This window comes from Apteryx mantelli, chromosome 3, assembly GCF_036417845.1.
Source record: "Apteryx mantelli isolate bAptMan1 chromosome 3, bAptMan1.hap1, whole genome shotgun sequence".
Taxonomy (NCBI): Eukaryota; Metazoa; Chordata; class Aves; order Apterygiformes; family Apterygidae; genus Apteryx; species Apteryx mantelli.
The window spans coordinates 66,618,906-66,641,292 of NC_089980.1; the positions used below are offsets into that span (position 1 = coordinate 66,618,906).

Consider the following 22,387-nt stretch of genomic DNA (forward strand, 5'->3'; position numbering starts at 1 on the left):
CTGCACTTTCAGTGAAGATGTCAGCATGTCCTCTAGAAGAACTTAAGATTGAATGTACCCTGTGGTTGAGTTATGTTTTTGTTGTTGTTGTTGTTTTTTAAATTTTGCTGAAGAGAACTTATTTCTTCAGTAAACCATTAGCCAGGTGGGAATTACAGAATAACATTATTCCTAACCTCAATAAACTGCATTTATTGTTTAAGTTTAGAGAAATCAAGGCTTTGCTTCAAAACAAAAACAGGTCACCTTTTTTCAGCTCTTCATCCTGATGCATTAATAATGCATTCTTATGGCACTCCACATACAGTAGGAGAGAGGACAGGACAGAGAAAGGAACAGAATGCCAAATCCTAAAAGATAATGCAGATAAACAAGCAAACAAACAAAAGGCCAAACCCAGCGAATGTGAAGTGTTAGAAAGTGAGGAGAGATGGGGCAAAACCATTATTTTTCTAGCACATCTATGGACTGTGTTGCTCTGTTTGTTTTTTCCTTCCACTGGCTAATGTGTATCACAGATTAAAAAAAGGCTTTGACTTTCCATTCTCCTGCATTGACAGACCTTAGTGTCATATGTATTTAAAGTGGTCAGAGGCTGTTTTGTTTTATTTTGTTTTTTCCCCCCAACCCCAGAGAATCCCTGTGGGTAGGGTAAATGTTTGCTGATTTATATGTGGCATCTAAGGGAGAGCTAAGGCTAAATGCAGATGCGAAGAGATAAAAGAGCAAGGTAGAAGAGAGCAAGGACCTCTGCCCCCCAAATAAGGCTCATGAGGACCCACTGTGTGAGTCCATACCAGTGGCTGAAGCTAATGCTGTGTGTCTTTGCAGCCTCCGCTTGTTCCCAGCCTGCTGAAGCAGAGGGGAGAAGGTCTCTGCAGCCGGCTGCCTGTTGGTCAGCTTGGCACTGAGCTTGCTTCAAGCCTTAAGAATTCAGGAGGTTCCTCGTGGCGAAATGACAACCCCTTTTTTGCTTTGTTGATAGTATTGTTCATATGTATTAGGACAATAGTTTGCAGAAGTGAACAAGCAATGCCCTCTGTCTGGTTAGCACTCTGCAGGTCTGCCCCAGAGTTAGTTGAAACCTCCCTCAAAGCCAATATAAGCTGCACAGGCAAGGAGGGCGAACAGTGCAAGGGAAGCAGATGTTCAGAGAAGTAAATTACTAACCAGTTCTAAACATCTCCAGATCTTCTTTATATGATGTTCTAAGTGTCTGGTTGTACATTTTCCCATACAGATGGGCTCTAGCTGATGTCTGCAGGAACTGTCACGTTGCCCGGGCAGGAATGTGTGTGAATGTGCAGCATAGCAAATGTACAGTAAATTTGCCACATTCACATATACATGATCAAGTACCCATGCACTGCACTCTGAGTATGCATGTACCAAGGACGCTAGGACCAATGTTGTACTTCCTGTGCCTCTGAATGTGTCCAGGATTTATGGATATAAGGTGGTCCTGTCTGAAGTATTGTGGAGAGCTTTCAACAAGGGGTGTGTGCATATATATGTGTGTATGTATATTTTTCAACATAAAAAAAAAAAAAATCAAAATCCACAGGAGAGTAGAGCATGTCCCAAAGACCTGAGCCATGGCAACATAGTAATTGCTTCTAAACACCTAGTCTTTAAAGTTGGGTAAAAGGGACTTTCATCCTGACAGCCCAGACTGTTCAGATCAAAGTGTTTCATAGCTTTAGAGGATGGTATCAAGGCCATTTTCACTTTCTATCTCTAATTCCAGCTTCCTGCTGAAAGGTCATTCAAGGATTATGCTCTTTAGGAAAACTTGAAAGAAAGCTGAGGCCCTGTGACATACAGGGAGAGAGGGAGTGAATTTTAAGCACAATTTTAAAGATCGAGTATCCTTCTGTGGGCTCGGTTTGGGCGTGCAGCTGTGGGAGCACACCTGGGAAGTGGTGCCAGCAGCTGGGAGCTCTGATTTCTTCTGCCTCTCAACACAGAGATGGGATGTACCACCACCTGCAGGGCACTTTCCCCACCAGTTAGCACCAGTCTGAGAGCCTGGGACTCTGGAAGAGTTGAATTATCACATTTTTTCCATCGCCACTGCCATCCACACAGCAGCTGCATCCAGCCTTGGTTTAAGATGTACTTAAAATTATCATCTTTCTGGCTTTGTAGTATTCATTTTCCCAGGTAAGTCAATGCAGAGTCAGCCAGCCTGGCATCATGTGCTCTTTCTTCCTTGTTATCCAACCCAGTGAGCTAGAGCAGGACTTCACCGCAGAATTCGCAAGCAGTTAAGGCAAAATAAGCTTTGGGTTTGCAGGAAGAGCTAGAATCGGAGAGTGAGCAAGCAAAGGTCTGCGTTACTCTTTTTTTTTTTTTTTTTTTTCCCCTCCCCTGCTTGTAGCTGTTGCTTCTTCCTCCCCACCCCTGTTTTTTCTTCCCTTTTTATCTGTTTTCCTCACTTTCTCTGTTTCTTCATGTCTTTTCTCCTGTTTCTCCTCTCTTTTTCCCTTTCCCTGCCCATGGTCTTTTTTTTTTGTTTGTTTCTTGTATTTTGCTTCATTGCAATGTAGCACAGAGCATCTGATGGTTTTGTTTTAACACCTTCCTCCAAAAGTCTTTCTTCTCCCCCTTTAAAAAAAAAAAAAAAAAAAAAAGGCACTGCAAAAACGTATTCCTGATTTTGTGAAGGAAGCATAGGATCCAGAATGATCCTATTTAATTAGTGCTGCATGTTTATGGGATTTTTTAACATAAATACAGATATTACACAATACCATCACGTGATGTATTTGTTTTGCACGCTTATCTATGTTGTCTACAAATCAAGGGGCAAAGCATAAGAAATGCTGTGGAAGTGTGGGCTCTATCTGATGTTTTTATAGCGCTGTGCCTGGAAAAATGGAAGTTACTGGGTGTTGCTCAGTGAAATGTGCACTTTAAAGTTACCCACAGTGATGTCCATTGTCCCGTCCCTGAATTGAATGATGTCATGTTTCATTTAAGGCTCTTAGCGATGCTGAAGACTGCCGGTGCACTGGGAAAAAGGCAGTAAGAAAGTTGTGAATCAGGTTTCTGTAAAGCCTTTGTGTTTAGGGTTTTGATAGATAAAAGCTGACTCATGCAATATTTCTGGCGGGGGAGCTGTACAGACTAGTAAGAGCTTCTCATTTTACCTGAGTGCCCAGTGAGGTAATTCTGGAACAGCTGAAGGCGGAGTGTGCATTTATCCTCTGTTACACAGGTAGGTTGTGGGTTGTTCTGAGAGGATTTGAAATATAGAGAGGACTTGTTCGCTCTCTGTGCAAGGAGCCAGCGACATTCCACAGCGGTGAGATACTGTCGCAGAGGATTTTCCCTTGCAATAATGCTCTCGGACGTTAGCGTGCTTAGTTATGACAGAGGCTATTCTGCTTTAAATATGGCATGGTGGGGAGAGTGATTTGACAGAGGCACACTAGTTGATGGGTTTTTTTTTTTCCTTGTTATAAGATTGCTAATAAATGGGATTTCTGTTGCTCAAAGTTCAGTTAAAGTACTTGGCAAGATATTGTATGCGTCAGTTAAGAGTGAATTCATAATATGCAGAGATCTAATCCTGCAAATATTGTAGCTCTCTAATGTGATTTTGTTCACGGAGGATGTTAGTTTTAGAAATGATGTGTGTTCGTGCTCAGATTTAGTTGGAAAAAAAAGAATAAAAAAATTGCTGGCCTTCACTTTAGTAATATCCAAAGCAGAGGATATGGGGAGTATATTTGAGAAGATTGTACTGGGATTATTGTAGGGAATGTTTTTTAATCTTTTCAATCAGGCAGCTGTATAACACTTATGTTTCTGAGTTTCAGTGCTGTAATTGAATTTAATATCAAAATGTAGAAATTGCTCTAAACAGCCCTGCTTATTTGTATCTACAGCATAGTTGGTTTATTTGAAATGTGAGCATATTTCAAAACAAAGGAAAGAATTCTTGTAGTCTCATCATTTTTATTTGGCTAAACTTTCAGTGGATGTGAAGCTTGTAATTTCTGTTAATATTGACTTTGTAGATTCCATCTTAGGTCTTCTTTTTCATACCAGAAGAAAGGCAACAACACTAATTATGAATATAAATTGTGAGTTTTTAGTCATGCATTATGTATTAAAATGTCACATGCTGTAAACAACTTGGAGAAATAAACACCTATATTTAGACAGGGCTGGGGGTCTTTGTATCTATTAATAAAATTGACTGAAAACACTTTCTCTTTTATTATATGCTTATGTTTTAGAGTAGCCAAAGCTATAGAGAAAATGGAAGACCATTTACCATTGCTATGGATATAGCTATAGGAAGGAGCTATATATTAAAGAATAGCAAATGATAGAAGTTTATGCATTTTGGTGGGAAATTGTTGATGAATGCATGCAGAAAACATTAGATATGCTAAGGTATTTGCTTTCCATGTGGTTTTAATGTGATAACTAATATTGCAGTTGCCAGTTGGGGTGGAATGCAGGTATTTCTTGCCCTTGCACCACTGCAGAGCAGGCACACGTTGTTATTTCTGCTGGAGTCTCCTGTTGTGCGGGGTTGTGTCGTGGGGAGGGGGGGCAGAAGGAGGCAGGGAGGTCTGCAGGGGATGGGGGAGGCTAACTGAATTCATGCAAAGGCACAAACAAGAAGTGACCTTGTTCGGGGAGCACGTTTCCTTGCAAGTACAGACAAATATGTAATTATCCTCCTTTCAGTGCTGAACTAACAAGTGATTACTGTTATGCCTTAATTGAAGTATGCAAATTTAAGATCTTTTTTTTTTTCCCAGAGCAAGTTAAATACCGTTATTCACAACTCATAAAAGTTCTCAATGTTATTTTGCTTCGTTACTGAAAAGGTTCTGCAAACAAAAGAACATCTAATAAAATAAGTAGTGAACCAGGCCAGATGTGGGTCAGGGAGTAAAAGACTTACCCAAAGTATGTACTTCTCAGAAGATCTGATGACACCTAGAATTACACAAACTGTTTACAGCCTGATTTTTTTTTTTCTTTTTTAAAGATAAATCTACCTAGCTCCTGGTGATACTGCTGAAATTGGGGTGGGGGGTGAAGGGGAGGGAGGTAGATCCTTATAAATCAGTCCCTCAAGGTACCCAAGTGAATTTGCCTCTTACAATGAGAGGTTCGTACCAAAGACAGACACTCATAAGAGGTCACGATGTTTTCAAAGGCGCCACCAGGAAAAGGCAGCCATTTCAATTATGGCACGTGGAGACCAATCTTTCGGGTGGTTGTTTCCCCTCTCCTTTCCCCCTCATCTATTTATTTGTGGAATTTTCACCAGTCAATAGGTACAAAATTTAGGCAGTTGACAGAAGAGGCTATTTTACAGTAAGACTGTACCAGAGCCTATGACGAAAAAGAAGGATGGGAAAGTGACTGTGGCAATGAAGGGGGTTCAGTTTCTGCCTTTTCTGATGGACTTGGACTTTGGAGAAATCATCTAATATCCAGCAGCAGAGCTAGTGCTGCCTTGTCCCAGAGGGGTTTCCTGAAGGAAAAGTGGAAAACTCTTGGAAGATTTTCCCATCCTGTGTTACTGGGGAGGGCTTAGGGTTTGCAACAGTTACCTGTAGATCAAACAGATTCAGGGACAGACAGAGCCAGGGCTTGTCCCAAAGCTCAGACTTAAACTAGCAGGATGCCAAGTGTTTATTATAGAACTTGAAAGCTGAGGAAAGTAATCTGTTTCCTGGTTTTGTGTCACACCGAAATCCCCGGTCAGGTTTGTCGTGCCTTTCTGCTGAGGTTCCCAAACGGTTTCTGTGAAACCGAGATCAGTTTCGAGCAGCCTGGCAGAGATTTGCAGCTCTGGTGCTGAGGCTGCAGGAGTGTCAAGCTTTGAACAGTGTCTGTGGGAGCTTTGAGACACGCATTTCACTGATCACACACATAATGGGCAGAATTTTAGCAAAAAAAATCTTTTCAGAGAAGCCAAATGGCCAATTTGCACTTGCCTGCAAAAGTGATAAGAATTAATTTAAATAAAACGTAATTTTGAGGGAAGTAGTCAGGATGAAGCTATGAGGACAAAACAGACCAAAATTTTTGAGTACAAAATAGTTTGCTTGGTGTAATTTATATAGAAGCATGGGAATAGTGATTTGTATGAAAATGGAGGAATCTGAGTCAAATGTTTATGGCATGCAGTTACCCTTGCCTACCAGGTGCCCTGGGGTTTGCCAAGGACATGAGAATATAGGCTTTTAAGAGCTAGCACATCTTAACTGTCAAAACTGATCCTTGTGTTTTTAATAGGCAAAGAAATTGTCATTAAGCAAGGAAAGAGAATATTGTGGATTTTTTTTTTTTTAACATGTTAAAATGCACCTATAGCTTCTGGCTACGAGTATGTTCTATGAAAAAATATTCAATTTCAGTGACCTGAACTGTTTTGTTTGTTTTTTGTATTAATGAGCCTCACAATGTTTGTGAAGCAAATATTACATATTAATACCTTCAGGTTATCTGAAATGCAGACAACGTATCAGTGAAACAGGAAAAAAAGAGTATGGAGTAATGGAATGTAACAAGAACCCTTTATTTTCCCGCTAAACATGGCTAATCAGGTGTTTCTTTGTCATGTAATTTTAGTAAAATATTTTGGAGCTAGTTAGCGGAAGAGTATTCCTGTTATCTTGTTTATCCTGTGCATTTTTCAAGGGGGTTTACATCTGCACAGCTATCCTGGGCTTTCTAACTGAACTTGAAAAATGATCCAAAGCTGATAACAAAAATACATTCTTCCTTATCAAAAATGCGTACTTTCTTATCACAAGCAACAGGAAGGCAAACATCTTTGTCTGTACCCATTTTGAAATGAGAAACTTCACTGCTTTCTCAGTTTTAAATATCTTTATGATTTTTTTGCTTTATACTTTGTTTTGGAGTTTATTTCAGTTTATTCAAGAAAGGTACAAAACCATGATTCTACCCTGAAGGAAAAAAAAAAAAAAAAGAAGAAGGATATGACATACAGAAAGGCCATAGATTTTAAGACTTTAAGTTTAAGATAAAACCAGGGTGTGTGTGTGTGTGTGTGTGTGTGTGAAATCAGGTTTTAATCTAATGGCCAAATTGTGACCCGTGTAACAAACAAATTAATCTCTAGTCTGTATGTTAATTCTGTGTGTTGCCTTGAAGGCAATTTTTCCTTAAGAGAAAGCTAATACCATCATCATGTAATGATAGTATTAATTACCCATGTACAAATAAAATCTTATGCATTCAGAAGGCCAAATAAATCAAACATTCTTTTCTGGCTTTTTTGTTTGTTTTTGGATTGGGGTTTTTTATTTTTAAATAAATGTTTGATTTTTGAAAGATCAGAGACTGGCATTCTGGTTTGAATGAATTTCTTCCTGTCCACAGACCAAGTACAACAGCAGCAGTGTCATGGAAGTTTTTTTCCTTGTAATTACATAACCAATCTGCTTTAGTTTAAGAATGGCCATCTTAAATGGTGGGTGGGTTTAATTTGCAGCCTTACTGGCTTTACGGTTTTCTAACTGAAACTGCCATCTAGAATGCTGATTGCCAATGTGGTTTTTGAAAAAATGAAGTTGTCACTTGAGTTTAAAAAAAAAAAAAAGGGGGGGGGCTGAGCTACTGTTCTATAGGTAGGTTTAATGTTTCTTTTCATGGAAAAATTGTCACAACTTTATATTTTTTACAGAATAGACACTCTGAACTTTTTTGAGTTTGGGATGAGAAATTCTGGGTTGACACTACTTACTGAAACAAAACCTTCATTAAATTCAATTTACCTCTGGTGCAACTGGCTTACAAATTCTTATGGTGCATCATACAAAAATTGGCTAGGGATAAATCTGCCTTGCATCTTGAATACTGTTTTTTCAGGTCATTTGGTCAGTAAAAAGAAAGTAGATTTGATATGCTGACAGGAAGAAAGGCATCTTATTTTGTTGTACTGATTTGAAAAATAGCTTTGGGCCAGCTCCACAAGGGGTAATATTCTGGCTTGGGCTGAACAGATTCAGAACAACTTATTTTCCCAGTAGAAAACTGAATTATTTGGCAGTATTATTTCCTGTGTGAATTTTTTTTTCAGAAGCCACACTTTTTTTACTGCAAAATCATTCTGATTATGGTTCTGAACTGAGTGCAACTTCAGACTAGTTCTGTTATTGTATGAGCCACCACAAGCTGGTAATGGATAGGTGCTTTTAGTTTCTGTTTGACCATGTTGGCCTGCAACACTGAAAATGATACTGTTGCATATCACAAACACAATTCTTTAGACCTTCAAACCTCCCAAACCAGGGTCAGCTCTCAGCTTGGAGATAGCAGGGATTCCCACCAGAATTTTTTTAACTCTAGGAAAAATCTTTGAGTCTTACTTCTCTCCTGTGCTGTGCACACGCTAGTATCAAGACCAGCACCACAGCACCCTGGAACGAGACGCGTATGCCAGTGGCATGTATGTGAGCAGGCAGTATGCTGTGCCTAGGTAGTAGCCCCCGGTGGAGGGGTCCCCACCAGCTGAAAAGCATTAGAGCCGCCATAGCCAAAGCCATGTTGTTCTGGGTATCTTTTGTAAGTCGCTATATATTATATCCATATGCTAAGCTTTGAAAATGTCTGTTGTCAACTTTTCTGTTATGTGGAGTAACAACAGTGAAACCACTTCTCCATGTTTATTTTTTTAGATAGCTTCCATTTGCCTCTTGATGTTTTACCGGCTGTGACAGAGGCCCTTGACTCCAAGACAAAAGGGGAAGATTTGCACAAGGAGAACAGACCTTTCCGCTACTGTGAAAGAAAAACCATGGAACTGTCAGATAGCGACCGTCCCGTCAGCTTTAGCTCCACTTCCTCCTCTGCTTCCTCCAGGGACAGCCACTGTTCCTTTGGAAGCAGAACGACCTTAGTTTCAAACAGCCATTTGGGCTTGTTTAACCAAGATAAAGAAACGGGTGCCATCAAGCTAGAACTAGTCCCAGCCAGACGATTTTCCAGCAACAAGCCACGCAAGAACACCCCTGCAGAGCAACAGAAGACTGAGGAAAGTCTGGAAAAAAGGCTAAGTATGCCAAGGAAAGCAGAACCGAAAGGAGCGGGCAAAAACTGTGCAATGTCCCTGGCCACAGAGCCTACCAGTCCCAAGCTCCTCTACGTAGACAGAGTTGTCCAAGAGATTTTGGAGACAGAGAGGATGTATGTGCAGGATCTCAAAAGCATCGTGAAGGTAGGATTCTTGATTAGAATGGGGTATCTCTTTCTATATCATTTCTGATTTTACAGCAAGACAGATGGACTTGACAATGGAATTGGCATTTGTGGGTAAACCCAAAGGTCTTATAAATTAGCATGAGTAAAATCTTTGTTCTTTTGTAGTTTTTATTTGGTTAGATAAATCTGAGCTGTTACTACTTCTTCATGAAGAAGTAATAGATAAAAACATCTTACAGTTGATGGTAGTGGTGGTGAACAAAGAGGGGTGAACTCTTTGCAGTACTGTTTATTTACAAAGAATGTACAATACTCTGTTTCCTGGAATATAGCAAGAAGCAAACAGGAGACAACTTCTTTGCTTGTAGTTCCACATCCCTTCTAATGCTTCATCTGAAGGGTCTCCCTCTTAGACTTTTTTCCCCCCAAATCCTAGTCTTGCAAGTCCTTTCTTGCCTTTTTCTTTCTCCCTTTCATACAAACTGACAGCTGCAGTCTGTTCACTCCAAGTCCTTGGCCTGTAGCATGAATATGGCTTGTGTATTTGATGGAAAACCCTGTTGTTTTGGCTCTTATAGGATGAAATAGGTTCTATTTAATATTGATATGAAAGGGTGGTGACTGCTGCATCTATTAGTGGAGTGCAGTTTTAGTTCAGTCCCCAGCCTAACAATATCTTTGATTACCCCTTTTTAGTACTGGGAATGTGTCCTTGTCCTTATGTGGATTGTTCTGCTTGCTTCATGTACTTTTAACTATGCCCATCACTGTCATATTTGTGTTTATGAAGACTATAAGCAAGTCTTTTGGTTGTTCTTTATAGTCTATATACCTAACCTACATGCATATGTTACCACCACCCACAAAGAAGGACTTCCTGATAGGTGCATCTGTAGCTATATCTAGTGTAAATGGTTTTAGGTAGCTGTATGTGCTAGTCTGCAAAAGAACATACAAGTTAGCTGCTGCCAAAAAAAAATAAATAAAAAATTAATAACCCTGACACCCCAGACCAGATAGTACTTAAATAAGGAGGAAAAGGCTAAGATTTTGATCACATAGATGCATGTGATCATTTCCTCTCAGCCCTCCTTCCCTTCCCCCCCGCCCCGGCCCTGAAATGTTCTCACAAAGAAGTCTTTCTGCAGAAATGTCTTCATTTCTATAGCTGCTGTTGTTTCACTAAATTCAGTTTTTGCCTAAGTTTCATTTTGGTAGTGTTAAAGACTGTTTGTCATATGCTACTGAAGCAAGTCAGTCTGTATACATAGTCACCATTCACTGGGCATGACCTACATGTTTTTGAAAACTTCACCCCTCATTCCTTCCCCTATGCAGTAGATTATACAACTTGAGAAACTGGAAACTGTCATTAACATAATCTTAACTATTGCTTGCTAGAAACACTTTAAGCATCACTACTGTAAATGTGGATTAAATGAGGCAAATGCTCTTGAAGTTATGAAAGAACTTCAGGAACTTACCTGCGAAATGCCAAAGCATGTACTGCATCTAATAAATAAAGACTCTTGAAAGCTTTGTGTGGCTCTAGCAGCCTATCTGAGAGATGAGGAGACTGGCAGCAGGATTTCTTTTAGGTAGGTATTGAGGATTCAAGGGCTTCAAAGGAGCTCCTTCCCAAATGAAGAGGACAGGAGGGAACCAGCTATCTCAGCCTGCGCATGTTCTTCGTTTGTTTTCAGGGGAGGGAAGTGTGTTTGGAAACACGTTACATACATTTTCATACATTTTTCAGGACTCCTTTCTCCACTAGTCACCTTGGCAATGCTGCAGTGATTTACCCAACTAAGGGTTGTTGTCTGTGGAGTCTTCCCATCCTTCTCACAGCACTTGTAGCAGTGCTGCACCCTTTGAGGATTTTGATTATCTGAGCCTCTATGACTTGAGGCCATTTAGTTTGGCAGCCAGATAACTGGCACAGAGCCAAATTAAGATGAAGGGAAGCAGCTCAATCTATCTTTTTTTCCTAAATAAACATTGGTCAGGTTTTGGCAGCTTGTTAGGAAATGAGATGAGAATGGGAAAAGGGGAGCCGGGGAAAGGTCAGAGGACGAGTGCTGCCCATGAAGGGTATGGGAACTGAAGAGTGGGAGCTGGTGGGGGAAAGCATAAGCAAATCAACTAGTGCTAAGTGGAGAGAGTAAATCATTAGAGGGAAAACAATATGAGGAAATAAGAGGAAACCCAGGAACTGGAAAGTTGAGGGCGGTATGAAACAGAGTGGAACTAGAGCACTCTGGGGAGTTTTGCAACATACTACAATACAGCAGAGGCTTATGCACATAAACTAAAAATAGTCCTGAGGGTTTTCAGGGGGCAAGGGGAAAGCAAGGCAACCCAAGTACAAAGAGTTTAAAAACTGGAGAGCTGTAAGACTGGGAAGATGACATGGGATCAAAAAGGGAGGAAGGAACAAGTATTATTTTAATCGCTCCCTACACCCAGCTGCTATTGCTTTTTGTCCCCAGGAGTGGGGATTTGCTCATGGTACCTTCTCTGTAGGCAGCGAAAACATACATAAAAGGGACATGTCTGTTCTCAGTGTTCTTTCCAGCACTTTGAAACATGTTCTAGTCTGGAACCAAGAGGTTCTAGACTAGATGTTCAAAACTCATGTGCATGAATCCACTTGCTAAATCTTTAGTGCTGGGCAAAGCATGTTTCCCTGAGATACATCTCCAAGCAGTTTGTTTGTTTGTTTGTTTTAATACATCCACACACCTAAGCCCTTGTGACATTGCCTGTACAAGGAGATCTAACGAGGTAGAAAAGTGCAGCACCATCAAGGAAGTAATGTTGACTACAAAGTGAAAGCAGCAACTCACAGCTACATGAATGACTCATTAACATAGATGCTGTGAAATTGCATGTAGGGTCCTGATACAATTCATCTTGTCCCAAGTACATTTATTAAGACTCAGCCCAGTATAGTGTTTTAGGCAGTGTCCTTTCAGCCCCTGTTGCCTGTAGAACATATAGGGTTAGCATACTCAGTGTAAAAGACAATGAAGTGAATGGAGAAAAATAAAATTTCACCTTTTTCGATGACTTTACTGACCTAGCCTTGTTAAAATAAATTAAAAAGGCACAGATTTCCATTGGCTTTTAAGTATCTGTGTGGTCTTTGTTCTTAACAGCACCAAATTGTTGGACGGAGTTAGAAGAGACTTCACTGCATATGGCTGATGTGATCTTTAACTGATACTGGGGACCTACTGAGGTTCTCCAGTTTTCTTTAAATTATTGATGAAAAGTGTTTCAGTGATTTAGGATGAGCGACAGGAGGCCGTACAGACACTACGTGGCTCCCACCGCCCTAGGATATGCTTTAAAAACAGCAGTTTTTCTAGCCAATGCAGCTATTTTGTATGTGACCTGGAAGCATAGTTGAATTATTATTGTTTTGAGGAATGCTGCTGTGATTCTTGCATGGGCAAGGTTTATAATAAGAAGAGAGTGAACTTTTCTGTTGTTTGGTATGTTTTTATCAGGTGGTCTGTTAAAAGTAACTAAAATATTGAATTAGTGCAGCTTGAAGTGTGTTTTGGGCAAGTTTGTGATGAGAAGTCGGATATCTGGACTTGCTGCTTGTGTCATGCTGACAGGTGTACTGATCAGGGTGAACCCTGCAGATTTTGTCCTCTTCAGGACCCAACCTGACTATTTTAAATTGTAATTTATTTAGAAAATGTATAAAATTGAATAAGAGACACTTATTCAAGTAACTTTTTTTTTTTCTCCCCCTGGGTAAAGTGCTTTGCCTGAGTTTATTAACAAATGAAAATGTGTTTTGCTCTGGAGGTTTGTAGGAGTCCGAAGCCCGTATTCACAACTTGAACAAATGCTTGTAATTAGAAAATGATGTCCAAATCTGTTTCTTACCTGTGCAAAATGGAGGAAGAATGCAAATGCACTTGTTATAGTACATTTGTCCAGCATGTTCCATCAAATTCACTCTTATAGCAATATCAGCAGGTTGAGAACATTCAGATGCACTGCATAAACGTCTGCCATTAGATCTAAGAGATAACTAGTATCAGTAAAAAGCTGTTGGCATCTACATAGGCCAATAACTAGAGGGGAGTGAAACACACTTTGTCAGTGCATTGCACATATATTTGATGCAAAAGGAGATTGAGCTTCAGGAAGCTTCAAATCCATCTCAAGCCTCTCAAATAGCTTGTCACAGTTTTTTTTGCCAGGTCCATTGTAGTTCTCCCTCTGTACCCCAGCTTCATGTTAAGTTTGTCTCCTCTTCTGACAACATTCCTTCATCACCATTCCTAATTTTTCTGTCCTCTGTGTTCTGCTGACATTCAGTCTCAATCTCTGATGTCCATCATGCTCTTAGTTCCTGTTTTTTCCTTCCCATCTTTCTGGAGGACTCTTTTGTGTCCCCTGCCCTGGAGTTGCACAGGTTGTTTCTGCACATTGCAGAAAGTCCGCTCAGGGTCCCTGAGGCACAGGAACAGCCTGTTCTCTACTCTTGCTTCAGAGGAGCAGATCTGAACCAGATGTGACTTGTAGCAACCAAGAATGGCAATTGCGGGTTAAGACCTACTGAGGCCTGAGCTGAGACATGTGAAGTACCATTGCTAGAAGTTTCTATTGGATATTTACTAATATGAGGGTTTTCTTTCTCTCCCCTGCCACCACCTTTCCTTTCAATGCAGTCAAATAGGGGAAGATTTGCACCCAGATAGCAAAAGGCATACTCTCTGAAACAGAGTCTCCATTATGCTCCAATCTGCTACTGCCCATCCTTGAAATAGGAGAGTATGTTTCATGTCCCTGCTAGTCAGCCTGGGGGTGCTTGTCTTCTCAGGGGAAAGGTCACCAAAATTTTTCAACGTGAGCAAAAGAAGTATGTTTTCAGTTCTTTCATGAAAAGGCCTGAGGGAATGCTTTTGCTGAAATCTCCTAAAATAATTCAGCAAGGAGGCAGGTTTCTAGCATGGAAAGCTTCATCCAAGGTGGGTAAAGTCGGATAAAGTTATAAACCCCTTGAGAGAGTTATGGGTCAAGCCTTGTAAAGGGAGATATTGGACGTTTGCAGTTGATAGTGATTTGCCACGAATGATTAAGGGAAGCTCTTCTGACAGGAAGCCAGTGTCTCAGCTTTCTTGTTCAGGGTTTCCTGCCTCCTGGCTCTTTATTTAGAGGATGCCTCTTTTTACATTTTAGGCACTTAGTTAAAAAAAAACAAAAAACAAAACAAAAAAACAAAAACAAAAAAAAACAAAAACAAAAAACAAAACAAAACCAAAAAACTTGGAAGACTGGAAGATTGCAGTGTGCTTATTATCACTTCTTGTGGTGTTTTGGTAAAAGTGTAGCTGCCTGTGCACTGGCCTGTTGGATAGCATAACTCTCAGAGAAGGTTCATTCATTTATGTTCAAAAGCTGAGAGTCACAATATAGCTAGTGCATCCCAGAATGTTTGCTACCACATTATACTTAATTCCCCTTTCTGTTTGCAGTTTTTTTTTCTGTAGCTCCCACTTGTATGCCTGAGGAAGGCACCTTTAGATTGCTGATGTTAAGCTGTGTGTGAAAATGATATTAGAACTGAAAGAATGCCTCTGTTTCACAATGCAAAGTTCAGGCACCCAGCAAAAAAATGGTTATTAGTAGAGCTGCCCTTCTTTAAGAGTCTCCTAGATAAGAAATTTCAGAGTGCTTCAAAGGAAAGTTTCTTGAATGCTGTTGAGAAGAGAACTGCGACATGAGAAGATGTACTGGTCCCTCCTGTGTTAAGCACCCTGAGTTTTATGGCACCGCTGAAATCAGCGGACAGTAATGATGGCATTCTTTGGTTTGCCAGCATTTTTATTTCACTCAGTATCAGGAGCAGTAATGTATGGTCTCGCAGTTAGTATTTTTCTTGAGTGCATTAAGACCAAAAGCTAGTAACAGAGTACATAACAGCGGCCATAGAGCTGTGGGGCAGTACCTCAGCTTCAGGTATAGGCACCACAGTTTTGAGAGTCTGTGCTGCACAAGGACTGCTTACATGCTTTACTTGCTTGTCTTAACTCCCCAGTACAAAAGGGGGCATGCAGGTGATGGATGCTTGCTTTTTAGATGGTTTATGTTAATTTCCTCATGAACAGAGGTGCTTTAGAAACGGGCTTTCTGCCTCTGTGGGGCCACCTCAAGCTACAGTGCCTACCCTGTACAGGGAGGAAAGACAAGCAGCTTAGATTTAAGGCAAAACAATAATATTCAGAATGAGATTCCTAGTGCTACTTTCCCTTTTTAGCTTTACTTGGAAATTTGTCTTGCTAAGGCTTTAAAAGGCAGTTAAAAGCAGATTAGTTTTCCATTAGCTCACATGCTGTTCCTTCTGACCAGGAACTGATCCGTTTAAGATTTTAGAAGATTTGGATGAGTGATTTAAATTACTTGCTAAACAAATGTTAGGGTAATGACACTGATAACTTTTAGAACTATGATTAGTATTTGGTATGCTTTTGAGCTGATGAACTTTCTCACCGCTTGTGTTTTCATTGAGGAAGAGCTGTGTCAAATTCTCATCGACTTGCTCATGGAAAGTGTGACTTAAAAGCAAGCAAAGTTTGAGGTGTTTCCCCCCCTCCCATAATACTGAGATATGATAGCTGAAACTAAATTCTGTTTGACTATCTTGGTACAAATCTTAAAGGTCTTCTTGAAGTTAGTGGACTTTATCCGGAGTTACAGCAGTATAAATTAGAGCAGAAAATGTTCCACTCACAAAATCTGTAAGAAATTTGGAAGCAGCAGTATTGGAGAACTACAATGGTCAGCGTTTGTGATTTGTTTTGTTTTTGGATTTGCAGTTGAAAAAAATGAATGTTGAAAGGTGAGGTGTCTAATAACAACACTAGGTATCTTACTGAACAGGTGTAAACAGCTGTTCTGGCTACCTTTGAGGAATAGCTGAAGTAGATCAGACTTCTTTCTTCTGAGGCAATAGGACAGTTCAGTTTTCCTGATGGAATTCTTGCTTCCTGGATGTGAGTCATATTAAACATCCTAAAGCAACCTAAAGTGATGGAAGTTTACACAAACTGTTGTGTCTTAATGTTTGTGTCTTAGATAGTTTCAGATGAAGTTGTTCCTCAATCTCCAAGATCCCAAATGAAAATATTTTGCCAGCTATATATGCTTTAAACTTCCTATAGTATGTACCCTTATAAAATCCCAAACCCCAAAACCTTCCCCCCCGGCCCCTATTTTTCTGGGCACAAGAAAAGGGTTCTGGACTTTGGAAAGGGATGTGTTACAGTTGTGCAGTAGGAATAATTCATATTCTGAACAACCAAAAAATAACCTAACAAGTCACTTACGTGGTGAAAAGGAACTGGTGTACATTATGGCATGAACAGGGAGCTGTTTGTAAACTAACCTCATATGAAATCTGTAAAGCCATGATTAAATATATTGATGCATGTTTTTGTTTCTTATATGCATTATTACTACTCAGTCTTATTTCTGTTAGTAAAATTCATAAATGTCCTTTATTCAGCATGTTGCTGAGTATTTGAAAGACACTGAATAAAATATCATTACCTTGTGTTTCTTTACCTGTACTTTGTATCCAGTTGTCATATCTTATTTTATACCTAGACTGTAGCAACTTGTTGGGACAGGTACTATCTCTTTGTCATGTGATTGCAGAGCTTCAATATATGACTGGGACTGCATTCACTGTGGCAATACAAATATATAATCATAATTTAAACCTGACCTTAAAACAAACACTGTGTTTGGACAGCATGGAAGAGTGAGTTATACTGCTGTTATAAATGAGGTGTCTACAAACGCACAGTTAATCTTTTCTTTTTTTTAAGCTTCAGTGGAAGATAAGTGTCAGGGGTAGCTGCTGCTGTTCCAGTGAACTGTAGAATTGCTGAAAAGACCAACTGCAACTTCTATTGTACTCGCTTTTCTTGCACTGTTGGATAACCGTGCTGTCTGTTTGCAGCCTCCTAAATGCTTTCTAAATGCAAATGAATGTAGATAAAAGGGCAAAAGTTAATCTTTGGTTCTGGAGAACTTTATTCTTTTCTTTTTGGAGGGGGAAGGTAAGGAGAAAAAGATAGTTAAATATGGGACGCACCACTGAAGAGTGCTCGTGGTACACAAGGGATTCTGAGAGTGAAACTTTGCTCCTGTAACTGAACTGAGACTGGAGCATGAGGTTGTGTTACCCTTTAGTGGGGTATATACAGCCCCTTTGTAATTTAGAAAGTAACAAAAGATAGATCTGTTAACCTCTGCTCTCTGGCTTTGATTTGCTCCCTGGCAGCTGATGAGTAGCTCCAAAGTGCAGTGTGGCATCTCTGGGAAAGTAAGTTTATAGAAAGTGGATAGCAAAACTGGGAGGAGGAGGTATGGGAGCCGAGGAGCGAGGGAAAGGAAGTACAGGCTTATGCTGCAAAACTTTCAGTAAATATTTAAAGGTTTTAATAAGATGATGCACCTTTGCAGAATGATTGAGATTTCTGTGAAGAAATTTCAAAACTTGGAAGTGATTGCTTAAAGCAAAACACACTGCTGAGACTTCTCCACCAAACCATGTTTTTTGGAATTCTATGTGCTTGTAATAGTCATTTCCTTTCTAGTCCATGAAAATATCACTTTTAAATTTGTTATATCATTATTATCAAATATTACTTGTCAGTGAACACTGTTCTTCTAGTGATCCATACCCTTTAAACCTGAAAACTTAAAAAAAACAGACAGCAGTCTCTCCCTCTTTCCCCCCCTCACCACTCCCAGGGATTAAGGTGTGAAGGTAGCTGCTATTTTTGTGATTTCATGAGAAGACCATTTTGCAAATAAGACACTACTTAAATTTCTTTTTGAAACCACCCACTGCTATAACCTTCCATTTTATTGTTGTTCATATATTAATAATATCCATTCATAAGTTTCTGGGAATCATATGGTTAGTAAGGTTAAAATATATATGTGTTTAGGATGCGTGCAGATTTTCTCCATTATGCTGTGTTTGCATTTTTATTCTTTGCAAAACAGATTGTTTCAGTTTCCCTTCTTCTGTTTTAAAATAAATATTTCTCTTCTGGAATGTCTCATTGAACATGTAAGTGTATTAAGATTTCCTTTAAAGATGTTAACTTTCATTGCTTTATAAGTTGGGGCAAGTTTATTTGACAGGGCAAAGGTTTGCAAGCACAAGACTCAGGTTCTTTTCCTGGATGACCCACATATTCAAAGACTTAGTTCTCTGTGCTTTGTTTGACTGTGGTATAAAAGTTTGTAATCAGACCAGCTGAGACCCCCTTGTGAGAATTAATCTGTATGTGCCCTGAAGAACTTCAAGTTTTTGTAGAACTTATCATTGTTACACATTTTTAGCTTTTTTTTTTTTTTAATCTCAAGGCTATTGAATGATGATGATGATTCCTACTGACACTCAGTTGAAACCTTAGATTTAGAAATCTGTAGAGTGCTTACTTCCTATGCCCAGTGACCACAAACTATTTGACATCCTAATTGCTGTTTAATGAAGACAGCAAATAAAAACATTATTGTGGCTTATTTGTTTTGTGTTTTCTCTTATCTTTAGGAGGTCAGTCAGATGGTGGCCTCACATAGCTCTTCAGTGAAATGTCAGTAAGCTACTGATAGCATATTGTCCCATGATCTCCATCCTACTTTCTGAATTTATCTCTCAACACGCCTTCTTCAGTAACAATTCTGAGTGCCAGTTTCGGGGCAAAATTCCTGTAGCTGTGGTTTGTCAGTTGGTGCTGGCTCATGTCTGATGATAGACATGGAATGTGGTTTTAATCAGTGGGTTACAACTTCATTAAGTCAGTGTGCTGAAGCATATAAATGGGGTTATGTGTGAACTTCTGTTCCCAATGATTTGCCCGTATCATCTTTATAGATGATGGACAATTTAGGGAACTTGTCTGTGTACAATCTGTGAATCCCAGTTTCAGATTATGGGTGCTTTTAATGCATCTCTGTGTCAAATTACAACTTGATTTAATTGGTGGTCTGTCTTCCAGGATGTCTTTTCAGGATGGAAATTTTAGCAGGAGATTCCCAAAGGTGGTGATAGCAGATGAACAAGGGAATATTATTAAACCTTGCTTGTCTTTCATTCAAGTAAAAATTAGTGAATTCTGCAAAATCCACAAAAGCTGTTCATCCAAGCAGGCTGGCAATTCACTGGATCAGCTGGTGCCAGGTTTTTTGACCCTCTAGAGAGCTTAATAAAAGGAGCATTCCTTCTAAAATGTGTCATGAGACAGAGATGACTCAAAAAGAAGAAAGGGCACTGGACACAAAGAAAAGACACAACCCTCCAGACCGGTGGGGTAGTCCTCGTAGGGTGCGAGCCTCCTGCCGCCTGCCCCGGAAGGGAGCTGCAGGCTGCTGTTGCAGTTGTGCCCCTGGAAGCTGACTGCGGCATCTGCTGATGTTGGGGCCAGGGAGAGCGGGGCACGGAGCCAGCTTTGGAGGCTCAGACTACGGACACGGCAAGTAATGAGTGGGGGGCCCCAGGCTGCAGAAAGCAATACTGCTGCCCCCACCATGCACAGTGGCCGATCTGTTGTCCTGTCCCAAGGTCCCCACAGATAATGTAAGGCCAGTAGCCAGGGGAGTGTTCAGGAGGCCTCACACTTGCTGAGTTTTCCAGTCAAATTCTTCAGTGAAATTCTTGGGACTAACTCTGCTCTGAAAACTTGAGGTCCTGCAACATGATCTTGTGATCGTTGTTGTTGACATTGATGTGCCCTACACTTTTCTTTTAGGCATTGATGTGCCCTGCTGACTTTATATACTGCCTTGTGTGTGCTTATGCTCTGCATAGGCACAACTGTTCAAAGACAGTTTAAAACAAAGAAAGAATGTGTTTTAGAGGTGTAGGCATAGTGTTAGGACTTAGGAATTGCTAATTTTGGCTGACACATACTCCCCCTGTGGCTTTCCATGCATGTGGATGAAGCCAAGGGGGGACCTACCAGAGGTCACTACTTCCAGTCCTTAGAATCTGTTTTACAGTCTATAAATGGGGCAGTATTTTAACATCTATAAGATAGGTGGGTCATGTTGGTTATAGAAAATCTGTCACTTATTTGGAAATAACTACATGAGAAAAATACTTTTTTTCCCCCTGCAGGTGAAAGTTAAGTTTATATTATGCTTTGTAGGCATAGTAATTTGTAGGCCCCTAACTGTGGAAAACGTATGGGGAAGTCTATCATGATCACCTTACTCAGCAATGTTAAACAGTGGAAAAAAACTTAAATATGCTTCTCTATTTTTAGTCTTTCTTCATATCATGTTCTCACAAGTGCTCTCGCCATCAGTCTTTGCCCTTTCTACAGGCAGTCATTGGAGTATCGGTTTACTGTATCACGATGCCTGCTGTGTCGCTGTTATTTGTAGGCTGTAAATTGATTGCATGTGTAAATTGGCTAATTCTGATGAAGCTAGTCATAAACAAAAGTGCACTTAGTAATGCTTCCTCCAACAGCTCCATGTGGTTTCTGGAGAGAAGACTAATGTCGGCAAGGTGGCATCCTGCCAATTCAGAGACTCTAGTGTTCTGCGTGTAAATCAGAGATGAAGGAAATGAATCACAAACTGTGTATAATAAAAGACTGTATAAAGCATACGGATTACTTAGACTATTCCTGTTTGGAGACTCTCTGACTGTTGATGGTGCATCCCCGAGGACGTATTCTCCTGGCCCTCACTCCCTCGACAGCGTGGGTAGCGCCCTGCAAGCACATAGGTGGGCAATTTGGTGCCTGCCGCCCAGGCTCCGTCGATCCAAGTTTCCCAGAAGAGTAGAGGACCATTTTCTCTACTAGCACTGTCAAGTGGCAGTTTTGTGCATGAAGTACTGAGTGAGATGAAGGGAATGCAAAGGGGGATAAGTAGTGCATGGAGCCCCCCAGGACCTTTCTGCTCTTGTTGCTGAAGCAAGCAGAAGAGGTTGCATGGCTTTGCCTGGGGCTCCAAGCATCTGCAATGTCCATGGAAAGACATGGCTTTGGCCTGGAATGTCCTGGCTTTGGTCCTCTTGGTGGCAGGGCCGTGCTGTGCCATGCATCAGCTCTGGACAGGCCTTGCTCTTTCAGACCTGTTGTTGCTTGGGCTAGCATGAGGGTTTTACTGCTTCAGATCTCTTTTAAAAAAAAAAAAAAAAAAGGCAAAGAAAAAAATGATCTGCACTTTCCCCTAAAAAGTAGAAGGTGGAAAGACACGCTCCTTCTCTTTCGTTCTCTAAATCTATCATTTATTTTTAAAGCAACCATTTATTACAGTATTTCATTCTTTAATTTTTAAATGTTTTTACATGCAGAGAAACTTGACAGTGGATAGTGCAAGCATTTTTTTTTTTTTAAAGGTTTGATTTACTGGCATCTTTAATGTGCATATCTGTAGCAGAAATAAAATATAGCTCAGATTTTAAGGGCAATCAGACTATCTACAATTTAAACTATTCATATAGGTAAAATAAATATTTAGTTGTTAGCTCACTGTATGATGGTGTGATTGTGTAAGGTTAAAAATGAAGTCAGAAGTGTTGTTTAATTGTGCTTCTTAAGCACTACTTGTTTAAAAAAATTTATAAACAGTATTTTATAAAAGTATTTATATAAAAACAGTAAAAGCAGTATTTTATCTGTAGAATTTCATTGTATAGTCATTTCCTGCTGTATTAGAAAATGAAAGAAAAAAAATATTCGAGAACAGAATGCAAAATGCCATGAGAAAAGAGCTGCTATTCTTATAAAACCAATGTAATTTTGTAATGAATTGGAGATACAATAACTGTATGTTATAGTATTGTGCATGTGTGAGCACAGGGTAAACTTACAGCCTAGGTGCTTGTTGTGTTACTTGTACATTTAGCACTTGTATCACAGGGAGCTGGAGCTGCTAGCTGCAAGCTGCAAATTGTCATTGCTGGGGGAAAGAGCATTTGAAAAGTTCCTCCTCTCTCTCTTGTTGAGTCAATACAAGTAAGATATTGAAGCCCAGCTGCTGCCCCTTCTGCTGCTTCTCCTGCAAGGGAATTTTAGAAGTGGGAATTTAAGGGCACTAATTATCTTGACAGGTATGGATTTCTGCCTCCCAAGTGGGAACATGTCAGGCTGGCTCAGGAGGACTGAAAACGGCAAGG

At 40.1% G+C, this 22,387-nt stretch overlaps 1 protein-coding gene across 2 annotated transcripts in view; it reads left to right on the top strand.

Moving 5' to 3' along the window:
* Positions 1-22,387, top strand: part of PLEKHG1 (pleckstrin homology and RhoGEF domain containing G1) — a 134,882-nt gene that overhangs the window by 69,295 nt on the left and 43,200 nt on the right. For both annotated transcript variants that reach the window (XM_013957679.2, XM_067293564.1), the window contains exon 3: positions 8,685-9,223. In XM_013957679.2, coding sequence (XP_013813133.1) covers positions 8,685-9,223 — 539 coding nt within the window. The remainder of the gene's footprint in view (positions 1-8,684; positions 9,224-22,387) is intronic.